The sequence below is a fragment of the Cavia porcellus genome, unplaced genomic scaffold (genome assembly GCF_034190915.1).
Source record: "Cavia porcellus strain 051 isolate PalLab524CR breed Dunkin Hartley unplaced genomic scaffold, mCavPor4.1 scaffold_37, whole genome shotgun sequence".
Classification (NCBI taxonomy): domain Eukaryota; kingdom Metazoa; phylum Chordata; class Mammalia; order Rodentia; family Caviidae; genus Cavia; species Cavia porcellus.
Window position 1 is genome coordinate 10,055,423 of NW_026947520.1, and position 15,130 is coordinate 10,070,552.

At 51.8% G+C, this 15,130-nt stretch overlaps 1 protein-coding gene across 9 annotated transcripts in view; it reads left to right on the forward strand.

Annotated features, from left to right (window-relative positions):
* Megf11 (multiple EGF like domains 11) overlaps window positions 1-15,130 on the forward strand; it is a 273,478-nt gene that overhangs the window by 90,175 nt on the left and 168,173 nt on the right. For all 9 annotated transcript variants that reach the window (XR_010045594.1, XM_063243299.1, XM_063243301.1 and 6 more), the window contains exons 2-4: window positions 2,293-2,397; window positions 5,800-5,901; window positions 8,562-8,662. Coding sequence is in view for 8 of the 9 variants with exons in the window: in XM_063243299.1 (XP_063099369.1) it covers window positions 2,293-2,397; window positions 5,800-5,901; window positions 8,562-8,662 (308 nt within the window). In the remaining variant the exon portion in view is untranslated. The remainder of the gene's footprint in view (window positions 1-2,292; window positions 2,398-5,799; window positions 5,902-8,561; window positions 8,663-15,130) is intronic.

Below are 15,130 nucleotides of genomic sequence, written 5' to 3' on the forward strand. Positions count from 1 at the left end.
ATATTATCATCTTGAAAATAGTTGCTCAAATCACAGTATCAAAGAATACAAGGTGGACATTCAAACAGGGAGACTGCAAACAGCTGTGTTCAATGATCCAAAAACATTGATATAGTCAGCTATTTAACACCCCTAAACACACTTGCTGTTATATCCGTTAGAGCTCTTTTACTTTTTTTTTTTTCCCTCTCTTTTTTACAACAAAATTTACACATTTTGGATTTTATTACTCCTTAGTGCTTATTACTTTTTTGGGGGGGAGAGAATACAGTCAAATATGGCAGAACAAAGCTGTCAGTCAAAACCAAGGATAGACATAGCACATGGTGTAGAACATTAATAGAGATTTAGAAAGACTTCTCAAATTGCCACAGTGATCTAGAGCAGCACAACCTTCTAGCACTGGAGGTCGAAGTGACCAGAAGCTCCACCCTGACTGATCTAGGTGGTCTCCCCTCTTGATGCTCGAGAAATCTGAAGCTGTCCCCAGGATTTCCTGGGGAGAACCAGAGCTGCCCAAATCACAAGTCAGGTTTGCAGAGGAACCCGAATGAGGCAATCGCCACAAGCTGACATTCAGACTCTATGCCTGGGGAGGTGCTGTGTTCACTCCTCATTTCTTCATTCCACGCCTGATTGGCCTCAACCTCCCCGCAAGGGCATGTCCAACTCCTCCTGATTCTCCCTATGCCCCAGGGCGTGACCGCCAGTGTCCTCTGCAGCTATTGTGTTGTGTGCACTCCTCTGTGCCAGGGGGCTGCTGAGGTGCCAGGAATCTCAGAGGCCAGGGCTGGACAGGGGTGAGTGAGCCAGGGACAGAGTGGCCGGGTCTCGTGGACTCTGCAAATTGCGCAGGAACCTTCTCTTGCCTAGAGAGTGGAAGGATGCATTTGAAATCTCACTACATCTGCATTTAGCTAGATGATCTCTAGTTTTCAAATAGAAAGTTAGACCTCATTCATCATTAATCTGGACCCCTGTGGTTAGACAGAATTTGTGACAATTTGTTTATCTTTGAAGGAGCTGCTGGGAAAGAGTTTAACAAGATTATTAGGGTATAGAGGAGGGTGTTTAACCTTTGGGAAGAAAGAAAATCCGTGTAACTGAGCCCTGGGCAGAAATAGGGGTGGGTGCAAAATACCTGCCACTCTTTTCTTCCCCCAGGGAGGGTAACTGTCCCTCATCTGGAAACTCAGAGCTAATGAGCCTGGTCCCCAACCCAAGCCTGGGGCCTCTTTCCAACATTAAAATATTTTTCTGTTACCCCCCTGTCCCTAGCTGTTAGAAACTATATTTTTTTTGTATGTTGCAAGTTGAGAAGAAAAGTTATTTTGAATTCAGTTAATCTTTTCAGTAAATAGCATCCCGATAGCATCACTGTGCACGTGAAAAATTGTGCTATATCTGAGTCATGGTGTTCCTCTGGTTAATAAAAGACCCTGGGACTGGTGAGCCTTAGCTTCCCTGGGGGTGCTGCCACCTTCCCCTGTGACACCAAGGCCGGTGACCTGCCCGTGACCTGGCACCTGCTCTGTAGGGGGCACGGAGACTGTGGAGCCCTGGCTTGTTACAACAGGAAGGGTCACCCCAGCAACTCCTTCTGGGTTCTCTGTCTTCTTTGAAGGGCCCATATGGGGTCCCCAGGCAGGGACTACAGCATAGCACCTGTGCAGGCACGTGGATCGCCTGCCACACGCTATTACTTTGGGGGCCTACATCACACTCTGCAAAGGGCTCTCTTAGGACCCCTTACTGAACTCAGCCTCTTCCCGCAGTGGGAACGATGAGGGTGACCCTCAATGGCTGCATGGCTCTAGGTGGCAGGCGGGGGTCGGGGGGGGGGAAGTCAAGGGTGAGGCTTGTCCAAGATGCCAGAGACGGACAAGGAGAATGCTGCCATTAAACAGGTTAGATCCAGTGTTCCTGGGTGAAGGATGGACACCCTGAAACTGTAACCAGATTAGCACACATGGGCATATTTCTGGAGGGACAGCCTATAACTTTCATGTGATTCTTGAAGCCATTCCCAGGCGAAAAATCCCTCCAGAGCTCCTGGCTTAGAGTTTTGACTTTTCCCTGACTCAGGCTTCCTCTCTCTGCTGGCTGGGAACTGGTGAGCTGTTGAAGTGTTAGTCAAAGCCCACAAGTGTGAAATATCAAATGCTCATTATACCATGGTGATGGAAACCTCACTTAGCAGGCCTCTCCCCCACTTTGGGGGAGAAGGCTCAGTGCCAAACAGAGACTGGGACAAATGGCAGAATGACATCATTCCCTGGTTCTCCCGCACAGGGTCCCCATGGCGCTCCCTGAGACTGGCCTGGCTGTCTTCTTCCTCCTGCGGATGGCCTTTACCCTGAACCCTGAGGACCCCAACGTGTGCAGCCACTGGGAGAGGTAAGACTCGGGTCTCGGCTGGCTCCCAGGGACTCACCCCAAGCCTGGTGGCATGGGGACAGAAGCAATCAGGAGAAGGAGCAGCTGTCTACAAGACGCTTTAGTGGACGCTTTGGGGACAGCTCAGATGCTGGGGACAAGGACTGAGCTGTGCAGATTGACCAAGATGCAGTGCTTCAGAAGGTGGGTGGGCAGCGTCTGCACCTGCAGTGGAGAGCATAGTGTCCCACGCCTTCCCGTGTTTGTACCTCCTGCCCACTTTATAGTTTTATAGTCAGAGGAACCCAGTCCTTGTGCACAGCCAGCTGTGGTCCCAAGTGTCTTGCTCTGAGATGCAGGTATGCCAGGCCTGGTCTGCAGGACTGGTACCCTTATGGCGAGGAAGATGAGCCACGGCCCTGCTCTCCTGGTCTGATGGGGCAGGGGGCTGCTGGCGAAGGGTGATGGAGGCTGTGGCAGAGAGTGGGCAGCATCATGGCTGCAGTGCCAGCTCCTAAGGAGTGGCCTGGGTCCCTGCAGATGGTCTGACTTTGAAACACAAGGTTAAAGTATTGATTTTGGTGAGCAGAAAGACAGTGACCAGAGACCCAATCAGGAAAAACCGAATTAAACCCTGGAATTGATTGGCTGTGCTGACCAGGATGACTCTGCCACTTAGATGCTAATAAATCAAATGAATAAAATTAAGACGAAGGCCTGACGGGGGAGGTGGACAGAAGAGGAGGGGAGGTGCACTGGAAGTCAGCTCTGTGCGTGTGGGGGTATGTGACCGGCTGTGACAGAGAAAGGCTCCCCATCTGCAGTGGCTCCAACACTTGTGCCCATGCCAGACGCCTCTAGTGACCAGGTACTCCAGGAGGAGTCCTGAGAAAATGGGTGACAGTCCTGAGAAAATGGGGAGAAGACAGATCCAAGATGGGAAGCCCTGGGTGCCCTCCGGTCCGGATCTGTCCAACTGCTGGCCGTGTGACTTAGAGGGAGCATTTGAACCTTGTGAGCCTGCATCCAGCCCTGGTGGTCGGGAGGAAGATTGTTGTTACTTCCCAGGCATGTTGGGGGATTAGGGGCACTAGTCCCACAGACCATAAAGCTCAATCATTATTTTCCTCCCACCAGCCTTCGCTTCAGAAGTCATCACAGACTTGTGTGCACAGAGGGCTCACTGGGGTACATGTTCTTGAGGTTCTGGCCCCAGAGATTTCAATCCAGTATTGCATTCAGGATAGCCCTCGCTCAATTCTGAGTGTCCCCAGGCCCCTTACCACCTCGGTTTGGGGGAATTCACACTTTCTCTGCCAGCGGGTTAGGGAGGTGTGTGGGCAGACGCCACGCTCTTCTCTGGCCTGGGAAAGACATGGTGCTTCCTGGTCCTGTCTTTGTGGCAGCCTGGCCGTATACTGTCCCCTGGTCACTTTCACCTGCCCCCAGGCTCCAGCCCTGTTTCCCCTCCTGCAGGGAGGCCTCTGAGGGCTCCTCAGTAATTATGCTCCTCCCCCTTAAAAGCTGGGGTAGGGTGAGGGCTTCCCCTGGCTGGGAGAGCTTGGCCTAACAAGATTAATCAGCCCTCATTAGCGTGCTGGCAAATGAGCAGCAGTGACACTGGCTGTGACAGTGGGGCATGTGCTTTGGTCACGGACTTGGTACGAGGTCTCAACTCCAGACTTGCTCCTCTCAGGGCATCCTGCAGAGCAGGTCTGTCCCCCAGGGCTCCCTGAACCCTCTGCTGGGTATCCATAGCCCCTGTCAGTCCCAGGAGGGGGCTGAGCCCCAGTGCTTAAAGGTAGGGACCCATCCTGCAAAGAGATATTGCTCTCTGTCCTCCGCCATGCTTGGGGAGGAGTAGCTTTTGGTGCCTTGCATGGGAGGTAAACTGTTGCCTGCCATGTAGTGATGAGGGCCAGTGTGTATGAAATGCTTGCCATGTACCTGGTCAGCATTTAACACAAATTGCTCAGTTTATCTGCCCACCGCCCTGACACATGGATACCGTTATTCTGTTATTGCCCTTCTTGAGTCTTTATGGTAATCACATGATTTCCTCATAATATGTATCATAGATTTATAGGCAGGGTCTACAGGAGTTAAATAACATGGTGGCTAAGGACGGGCTGCTAACAAGCTGCAGGCTTGCATCTCTGGGCTCCAGGGCCGGGCTTCTCTGACCCCTTCATTGTCCTGTCTCCAGGTGAGACATTCAGCAGGTGTCACCAAGTGCCTCAGTCTTAGAACTGAAGTGGCCCATGGGAAGGTGCTGCTGTGCCTCAGTGTCCCTAAACCTGGACAGAAGCAGGACTCTGAGCCACATGTCCGGTGGGCTGGCTGCTGGGAACTCTGAGAGTACTCAGTCCATCCTCAGGGGGTTAGATAGACTTTCCTGCTCCTCGGGATGCCTGAGCCTTGCTGATGGCTCCTGACCTTTGGCCAGCTCTGAAAGCCTGGGAGGACCCACCTGTGCCCAGCCATGTCGCAAATGAGCTGACACTTCCCTCAGGCAAAGCAGACGGACTTTTATAGTCTAGCCCTGGCCATCTGGTCCAGGTCGGGGCACCTACTGAGAATGCGCTGAGTAATACCAACCGACTTAAAAATTAATTCTTGAGATCTCAGCCGAGATGCTCTGCAGCCTGCCCAGGGCAAGCACACACTTCGGCATCCTGGCCTCAGTGCCGTTCCCTGTCACCCTGCTGGGGTGGCGGGCACAAAGGCTTATTTTAGTGACGCTGAGATCTGCTTTCCTGTGGCTTCTACCTGCTGGCCCAGATTTATAGCAAATAGGGAAATGACAAAGATCTGTCTTTGGGGTGCAGATCCTCTGCGTGTCCAACTACACGGTGACAGATCAGACTGTGGCTGGGGATCTTGGGGTCCAGCACTCCATTTCCTCACCTGCGGAGTGAAAGTCACAATGCACTTCCTCTGTAAGACTGCCTGAGAGCTAAGGGGCACTGATGTATTTAACATTAGAGCACTGAATACGTGACCTGAGCAAGCTGCCGCTCTGTGCCACAGTCTCTTCATCTATTCAAGGGGCCACTTGCTTCCTAGAGCTGGGGCTAGAGACACGGGCCATGATGCCCTGCTAATGCAAAATATTTTAAAACTTGTTAGCTCTGCCTTTCAGAACCAACACAGAGCAAAGCTAACCCTGCCTTTACTCATTCTCTGATGAAGGAACCAATGAATAGAATTTTGGAAAATCAGCTGAGCCAAAGGGCCAAGAGCAAATAAAGCTTGGATCCTGGGTCCCGCCTGGGGTGCGGTGGGGTGGGGTTAGCACCAGGAGGCAGAGCACCGGAGCCTAGCCCGGGGCTGTGGGCCAGGTGAGCCCTTCAGGGGACTTCAGGGTGGCCTGCCCTGAGCCGGCCCATTGACGGTAGCTTCTGTCTCTGGTCTGCCCCACAGCTACGCCGTGACCGTCCAGGAGTCCTACGCTCACCCCTTTGATCAGATCTACTACACACGCTGTACCGACATCCTGAACTGGTTCAAGTGCACCCGGCACCGGTGAGTGGGGCTCTCCGTGCAGGGGCCAGGATGATGGGAGGTTGGGAGAGACCCCGCTGCTCTGTCTGCACATGAAACGCTAGAGGAGCCTGTGACGGGGCCCAGGGGACTGAGCACACCCTCAGATGTGACCGATAATCCCAGTGCATAGAGCCCTTGGCCCCACGGTTGTGACCCACATGGAAGCACACCTCTCCTGGGAGGCTGCCTTTACTTCCGTCTCTCTTTTTGGTTCCCCTGGGTCACCCGGGAGCTCAGTCACCTAAGGTTACCTCCCAAGTAAACTGTTGATTCTTGGAGTCCTTGTCTAGGGCCTGCTTTTGGAGGTGAAAAATTGAGACAGCTGCCCTTAGAGCAGATGTGGTGCCATGACAGGGCATCTGGCTTGGAGAGCGGAGTGTTAGACTGTCATTCAGGACCTTGACTACGTCCCTTTTAGCAGAGCTCAGCACAAACAACTGTACCTGATAATCCTGTACCTTTATCTGGACCCTCCTGCAATTTGTGATGTGCTTTCATGTCATAGGGGAGTCAGGAGAGAAGGGGTAGGGAACGCACTTCGAGGGATGATCCTGGGAAGTCACTTGGTTGTGGGATTACCAGTGTACTCTGCCTGACATGCAGGGTCCAGTGAGGTGAGGACTGTGACAGTGGTTTGGAGAGTACTAAAGGGAATTGGGAAAGGTGTTTAGGTGTTAGAAGCATTGTTATCAGAAAGGTTCGAAAGTGGCAGAAGCATAGATAAGGTCTAAGGGCAAAGCCACACCGTGGGGGTGGGGCCCCTTCCATGCTAAACATTTAGGTAGATTCCGGGTTTCTCTTCTGTTTCTTTTCAACTCAGAGCTGGGTGTGGTGGTGCGAACCTGTAATCCTAGCCCTCTGGAGGCTGAGGCAGAAGGATTGCAGGCCCTTCCTGAGATTTAGTGGAATTCCTGGTGGGCAGCAGCATGGACTGGGAACTTGCTCTGTGCAGAAACCAAAGTGCAGGTTTTTTTTTTTTTAATATGTCACTATTAACTTTGAGACACAGAGTATAGATAAAATATCTGCTTGCAAATCCTCGTCTGCTAATTCTGACATCTGAGACACCTCAGTGTTGGTGTTCATTGGGTAGAGACTGTTTTCCCCTTTCTTTGTATGTCTAGTAATTTTAGGTTGTGTTCTAGATACCACAAATGATTTGTTGTAGACACTGGATTCTGTTATGCTCTTACTGAGAGTATTAATTTTTTAAAAACTGTTTTAGGAATCAGTTAGCTGGGCTAACCTCAAATTCCAAGCCCTGAAAATTCAGTATTTTTAGCCTTGGCATCTTCTCTCCACAGACATAACCCAGGGGCCTAAGTTTGGACAGAGATGTGACAAGGAATAGGGGCTCTCTTCGATCCCCGTTACTGATAAAAAGTTAAAAGTTAAAAAAAAAAAAGAATAGGGTCTCTCTCTGTTTTTTTTTTTTTTTTTTTGTTACCAGGAGTTGAACTCAGAACCTTGCACTTGCCAGGCAGGCTTTGTGCTCTAAGCTCTGTCTGGGGCTGGAGCCTCCTCTTTGCACCGCTCTCCTTTCTGAGATTTCCCCTTGCACTTAATAACTGTAGCCTCTACCCTTGACTTGCCTCAGGGATCTTCCAACCCAAAAGCTGGGCCTTTCATCTGGATCACAGTCAGCCGGGCTATTCTTGAGCTGGCCTGCTCAAGGCATTCCAGTGTCCGTGCCCGGCTGTGCCTGCCACCTCTGTTCTCTCTGTAGAGCCTTCAGGGCATTGGTTTTTCTTTCTCCAGATTTCACAGTTGTTATTAGCAGAAAGTTTGAGCCAGTAGTTGCTTCTCAGCCATTACTATGTCTCCTTCTGTTTGCTTTGGCTGTGAATATAGACGTGAGCCTGAACATTTGTGGAACCAAATAATCACGAGACCAGATGATCGTGGGACAGATGGTCTCTCCCGGGCTCCCCACTGTTGCTAGTCTTGGCCTCCTGTGGCCCTGGTCAAGGGTAGGGGCAGAAATTGGAGTCCAGCTGCCCCCCAGAACCCTGGCATCCCTGCCTACAGCCTGGCTTTGCTCTGAGGTGTGGCTCTTGAAGATACTCAGAGTCCACAGCTGCCGTCCATGCTCTGGAGGGCTCTGCTCAGGGCTCCTTGGTACTGCTCACGAGGCTTCCTATAGCAAGTGTTTCCGAGGGAGGAAGATAAATGTGGTGCCGACTGGGCCTCAGGGTCCTTTTGCTGCTCTTGCTCCCCAAGTGGTGGATCCATCCCTGGTGGGACAGCGTGGGTCAGGGCACAGAGCTCTGAGAGTTGACTGCTGTAAGTGCTCCCCATGGCCTCCTCTAGCCCAGACTTTGGAGGTCTCAAGGGACTGAAGAGAAGCCCACGGTGGCCTCCACAATGTCACCCCAAACAGGCTCCCCCAGCCCTCCCTTTTGGAGGAGCCCAGGGGAATGAGCAGGCTCTGTGGATGCCCTATCCCAAATATATTCCGCACCACAGCGGCTCTATCCCGCCATCGATCTCCCTTTATTGTGTTCTTCATATTTGAGGCCGCCGTGCATTTTAAAGTAATTATTGAATGGCATCCTCGATACAGCTTAACACAAATATCATTCTAAACGGGAGAGATTGATTTTCAATACTTTCAAGTGGCTTTCTCCCTTGTGCCTTAGGATCAGTTATAAGACGGCATATCGGCGCGGCCTCAGGACCATGTACCGGCGCCGGTCCCAGTGCTGCCCTGGCTACTACGAGAACGGCGACTTCTGCATACGTATGTAGTTGGGGCCGAGGCACTGGCCTCTGTGGGGATGGGGTGGAAGCAGGCTTGTCTTCAGCATCCCTGGGCAGCAGGCCTTGGCCAACCCATGCTTTTAGAAGTCTCCTGCTGCCTGTGCTCAGAGGGCGTAAAGGATCAGCTCGGCTTCCTTGCAGGGGGACAGGAGCAGGGCAGGCTTAGGCTCTGATGGCTCTGATGGAGGAAGAGAGCAATAGCTGCTTCTGGAGTGGGCCTCTCAAGGAGTGCTGAATGCTGGGCATAGAGCTATCTGTGTGTAGCAGCTGGGCTGCCTCGTTGTACTGCAAAACAGTCCTTAAGAGGAGGCTGGCAAGGGGGAGGGTCCCCAGAGGAGGAGAGTGATTCCAAAAAGAACTGGAGGACAGTGAAGGAAAGATGGATACACAAGAGTCCAGCATTTCCTCTAACAGCCAAAGACAGGAGCCATGGTGTCCACTAGAACGGCAGGTGCTGAGTGGCTGGCAGCCCGAAGGGCCCCTGGGGACCAGCAGTCCACTCCTGTGGCTCTGGGAATCCACCCAGCCTTCCCCCAGGGGACTTCTGGGGGCATCTGCACCCTCCCCTCACTGCACGCAGGCGCTTGTCCAGGACCCCACCCCAGAGCAGCTGCCCTGTTCTTGTTACCATTCTCCTAGATGTCCAGGGGGCGGGGCGCAGGGTGGGCAAAGGGCCAGGCCCTGGGGAGAGCCTGGACAGGCTGGGTATTGGTGTACTGGGGACAAAATGACAGTTTTCCTTTCCTGTTGCTCCATTGACCCCAACGCTGGAGACACTCGATTCTAGTCGCGTTACAGGAATGAGTGGAAAACGCTCCGGCAAGTGGGTTCAATAGTGATGGTTTTGCAGGAAAAATGTGAAGAGTCCCACAGGAAGCCCATTCCAGAGGCTATTTCTCAGTAGCGGGGTCGGGGATGGAGCTAGGGCGCTGGGGTGAGCCCAAGACCCAAGACCAGGCCGAGATGGGGTCAGTGTAGCCGACCAGGTGGAGCACAGGATCATAAAACCCAAACAGGGTGGATATCTGTGGTCGTCTAGCTGGTGGCCTGGTGATGGCCAGGAGTTGGGGTATCAGCACCGGCTCTGAGCACTTGGGAAATGAAGACCAGGCAGAAGTGTATTCTGTCCCGACCTCTAGGCCACTGTCTGGCTGGCAGGGAAGACCACTCCTGACCTTTTGGCCTCCTGCTTACGTAACCACAGGACATTTCCTGCCGAGTGGGATGCTGTAGGCCCGTGTCCCGGGAAGCCACCTGGAAGAGCCACTTTGAGAACTAAAGCTTTTCTTAGACTGGAACAGCAGTGTTTTGGCAGTGACACAGGACATGGGGGCATCCTGGCTTGGTGGTACTGGTGACACGAAACCTACAGGCCTGGGGTCAAGGCTCTAGGCCACGTCTAGCTTTTCTGTCTCTGTTTTCCAAGCACCAGGCCCCAACTGAGTCACATGAGGATTAAGTAAGTCACCCAGGATCACATGACTAGGAAGTGGCTCTGAGCCCAGCTTCCTGGCTCTAAGGTCTGCACCCTGTGCTGCTGAGCAAGCCCAGGTGAGACTGGAGGAAGAGAGCAATAGCTGCTTCTGGAGTGGGCCTCTCAAGGAGTGCTGAATGCTGGGCATAGAGCTATCTGTGTGTAGCAGCTGGGCTGCCTCGTTGTACTGCACCTCTGTTCCCGCTCCCGTAGAACTGGGACAGTGACACAGGTGTCAGCTGTCTTCAAGAATTCACAGCCCACCAGAAAGAGGCAGTTCAGGGCAGGCATGAATGTGCTGGGGAGCAGGGGCTGCCGGGCACCGGTGAGCTGGAAGAGAGGAGCAGCAGCTGCCTGGGGGAGCTTTGGTGGAGTCCAGCAGGCTGGTGGTTTAAACGGTGGCGTGTTGTCTCTCAGTTCTGCAGCTCGGAAGTCTGAGGGGAAGACATTAGCAGTGCAGGTTCCTTCTGTGGGCTGTGAAGGGAGGGTACAGTCTGTCCCAGGTCACCCTTCTGGCTTCTAGCAACTTCTTACTTAATGACAGCACAAGCTGAACCTTCACATGGCATTTTTCTTGTATGCATGTGTCTGTCTGTCTGTCTCTGTGTTTCTTCTTTTCTTCTCTTTTTTGAGACAGGGTTGGAGTATGCATGTCAGACTGGTCTTGAACTCACCATATTGCCCAGGTTGCCCTTGAACTCACGGCGATCATCCTACCTCAGCCTCCCAAGCATTGGGATTACAGGCATGTGCCACCATGCCCAGCCTTGTTTCCTCTTTTAATAAGAACAGAAATCATGTTGGAAATCAGACCCACCTTAATGGCCATCTTCATTTGGTTACAGTCTGCAAGACATTGTCTGTGTCTATGAATAAGTTGTGTCCTGAGGTCCCCCAAGGTAGACTCTTCAACCTGTGAGTGCTGGTGGAGTTCAGCCTGTCACAGATAGTGTCATCTGTCACCAGCAGCTGCTCCTTCTTGCTTATTGCAGTAGGGGCAGGCATGGGGAAGCAGCCAGTCCTGCAGAACCAGGGGCAGGAAATTTGCAAGAGGGAGAAATTCGAAGAGCTTGCCAGCCTGGTGCCTCCAGTCAGGAGACAGGACACCTCTGGCTTCAACAGAACCGGACTGGAACCTCTCCCCTCTGGTCATCTGCAAATACAGCTGAGTCTGCCCCTCGTTCCCTGCTTGTTACCTGTATGGTATCTGCCTTGGTATCAGATAGGATCAGCTGGGTTGTGCTACAGTAACAAACAAAGCCCCACATCCCAGAGTTTCAAATAGCAATGCTTTTATTCATTTTTCCTGTCTTGAGCCTTCTGGCCTAGCTGGGGCCTGTTCCTTACCAGCCTCACTGTAGGACCATGACTGAAGATCACAAGTCTCTGGCATGCTGTAGAGGCCGAGAAGAGATCCCTGGAGTCTGAACTATCCAGGGAGCAGTGTTATAGCCTATCACAAACCCCTGGGGGATGTTCTTGCAGCTCACAGCTGCTGCTATGTTTTCTTGCATATCTAATGAGGTGGGCCAGACCTATGGACAGTGCCACCTGGGGGGACTTGTTACCTCGCAGGCTGAGAATTTGCATTTCCAACAAGTTCATCTGTGATTGCTGGCACAGGTTTCCAGGGACCCTTGGAGCCTCACTTTGTGAAACTCCAGGCTGCGTTATGCTAAGGGCCAGTTTCTGTGTGGGGCCCCTGCATATGGGTAGGTGGAGAGAGGCCCACAGGTGTGTCCCCTGGGCACTCAGGGAGGGGCATCCGTCTGCCCAGTCTCCCTCTCTTCCACTTCCGGAAGAGAAGTTAATGTCTGCGGAGCTACATGGCTGTCTTCCGGCCCTTCCAGTGGCCACATGGACTGCAGCATGGCTTTCGCCAACACCCAGGAGTTTAGGCACTAACCTGTGTCCCTAGGCACGTATGTGGGGAGGGGTGGTGCAACTGGAACTTGGGACAGAGTCAGCTTGGCCCTCGAGGCAGGCTGTGCCAGCTGAGGGACACTCAGCAGGACAGGGCCTGAGAGATGGGGTGTCGAGAGGGTACTGGGGGATGCATAAGGTTTAAACCTCGTGAACTCCTTGCACCAGTGCTGGGATTCAGGTACTGCGTTTCAATATTACTCTTTCATACACTTGATTACTTCAATTTAAATTAGTCCCTAAGTTTAACTCAGGTTTAGTCATTTCTTTGCCCATTCTCTGTCCTTGCAGTGGCCAGCCTGCCTCTTCGTGCGGGGTCGTGGTGGTTGCTGCGGCAAGGAGGCTCCACGAGAGATCAGCTCACCGCCTCATCTAGCACTGGGGCGAGTTTGCCTCGCTCTTGCATGCTGGTTCAGCTGCCTGTGACAGCTGAGGACTTTCTGTTGTCACTGAAAAGACAAAATGATGATGGCTTTTTGGTGCCAGCACATTCACAAGTTGAACGCCCATGTAGGAAATAAAGCCTACAAGTCAGAATAAACCAAAAGTTCACAAAAGGGAATGAAAGAGGAGCAACACTGTTTGTTGTTCTATAACATATTGGAAGAGCTGTGTTTCTGTGCAAATCAGTGTTGGCCTGAGTGATTTGGCTTTTTGCATTTAAAAAAATCTTTCTTTATTTGTTTGCGTTTGTGATACAGACCGGTCACATTTGCGCTGAGGAACTGTGCCCGTGTATGGAGATCTTGGTCAGTTTGGTTCCTTGGAGGACTTCAGTTTTTCTTCAGCCCAGTGGCAGTGAAGGTCCTTTGGTTCTGCACTTTGTCATTGCATAGCTCAGCAGCTTCTGCAGGACGCGGCTCGGTGTGGAGTTATTTTTATTTGCTTCTCCAAGGTACACACCTTCAAGCCAAAGACACATGTCCTCCAGCAGTTCGGGAAAACTCAACTATATCGCTTCCAAATCGCCTCCTCCTGTTCTCTGAATCCTTTCCTGTTGACCTCCAGCGTGTTGGACATGCTCACCCTGTCCCGTGTCCCTCCTGAATTCTCATTTTTCACCCTTATCTCTGTGCGGCATCTTGAGTAAGGTCCTCAGATCCATTTTTCAGATCTCAGAGCTCTGCTAATTAACCTGTCTGTTGAGATGCTAATTTCAGTGACTTTGTGCTTCCCTTTCTAGGAGTTTTATGGGTTCTTTTGTAGATATGCGTGTTCTCTTTTTGCAGTGTCCTATTCTTTCATTATGCATTCTGTTCCTTCTTTTATTGCTGTAATTATTTTAAACATATTTCTTTTATAGTCTCTTTCAGATACTTCTGTCTCAAATCGAGCTTTCAGCTCTATTAGCCCGTGTTGGTGGAGGATCTATCAATTCTGCTGTTTGTGAAGCTTGCCGAGTCGCTGGTACGCTAGATGGTTTTCTCATGGAGGTCGTGGTTGTTTTGTTCTGACCTCCTGAGTCCTTTCCTCCTTCCCCCATGTGCTGGTCGTGTAAGGACCCTGCACATCAGCCTTGTATTTTCTCATGTTCCTGGTTTTCACTGGCTCAAGGTTACTCTTCACTTTGGCTTAGATTCCATATTGTGTACAGTGAGGGTTTGAGTTTTTTTCCTGCTTAATTAATGTGAAATTCACATCGTGAGAAATTAATCACAGCAAAGTGTACAATTCAAGGACCAGGGATGTAGCAAAGTGGCGCGGCCCCTGCCTGGCAAACTGGAGGCCCTGAGTTCAATTCCTGATACAAAAAACAACAGCAACAACATTCTTATTCCAATTCAGTGTGGCATCTGGGATGTCCACCCTTGCGGAGATGTAGTCTCTGTCCAGTTCCTGAATGTTTTCATTACCCCCAAATGAGACCCACTCAGTGATTACTCCCCACCCCTCTCCTGGTTTGCTTTCTCCCATCCAGGTCCCCCGATTTATCCCTAGATTGATGGGCAGCCTGTCCAAGTTCCCCCCACAGGGCACTGGCAAATAACTCCCAAGGTCATGTCCGCCCTGTGTGGGTGTTAAATGCCCAGCTCCCTGCTCCTGCGGATGCTGGAGTGGGAAGATGTGGCTGTGTTCCTGGGCTTCCTGTAAAGGTCTCCTTTTTCTCCCAGTGATTTACCTGTCTCTCCCTGGGGTTCAGCTGTGTAGTTTTAAAAATATCTGTCCTATCTTCTGGGGGCACTTTTGCAGCACCTTAACCCTCTGCCCGGCTGCTGGATCTGCCCCCTGGCTTACAGTGAGCGGTGAGGTAGGGCTTTGTGTCGAGACACAGTAGTGTTTAGTTCAGTGCTTTTGGGGACCAGTCACTCAGTTGGCAGCGACAGTGGCAGCGTTGGTGTACTGCTGTTCACCTAGCCTGCCCACACACAGTGTCACCCGCTCAGCATGGGCAGTGGTGATACACTGCCCATGATACAGACCGGTCACATTTGCACCAAGGAACTGTGCCCATGTATGGAGATCTTGGTCAGTTTGCAACTCTTATAGAAGACAGAGGCAAAGCTCAGAGAGACTAAGTGGCCTGTCCACATGGCCAGATTGGCCAACTAGGAATTTGGATAGAGGGAACTCAATCCAACACAGTGCTGTCTCCCTCCTACTGCGGGCAGGAGGGCCTGGGGGAGAAGTAGGGTCGGGTACAGGGCAGATGAGGAGTCGTGGAAGGAAGGAAAATAAAGATGCACTGGTTTGATTTTTAAATCTTGCAGAGGTAGGTCCTGATGGCGCCAGGGACGAGGTAATGAGTGGTTATGGGCCTGGAGGGCTGGTATGTGTGTGTGTGTGTGTGTGTGTGTGTGTGTGTGTGTGTGTGCATGCAGGGCTCTCACACGTAGCTCCCAAAGACAAGGACTCCCTGCTGGATCTCTGAGAGGCTCCTCTCCAGGGAATCTCACTTGCTGCTGTCACCAGAAACTGTGCTGACACCAGTCCCATGAGTCCTCAACACCTGGTGCTGAGCTTTGCTGCCCAGAACAGTGGCCATCCATCTTTCTGTCTGTCTGGCCTTCCATCACATTTGTTACTGTTAGGCCCAAATTCCTTGCAAACACT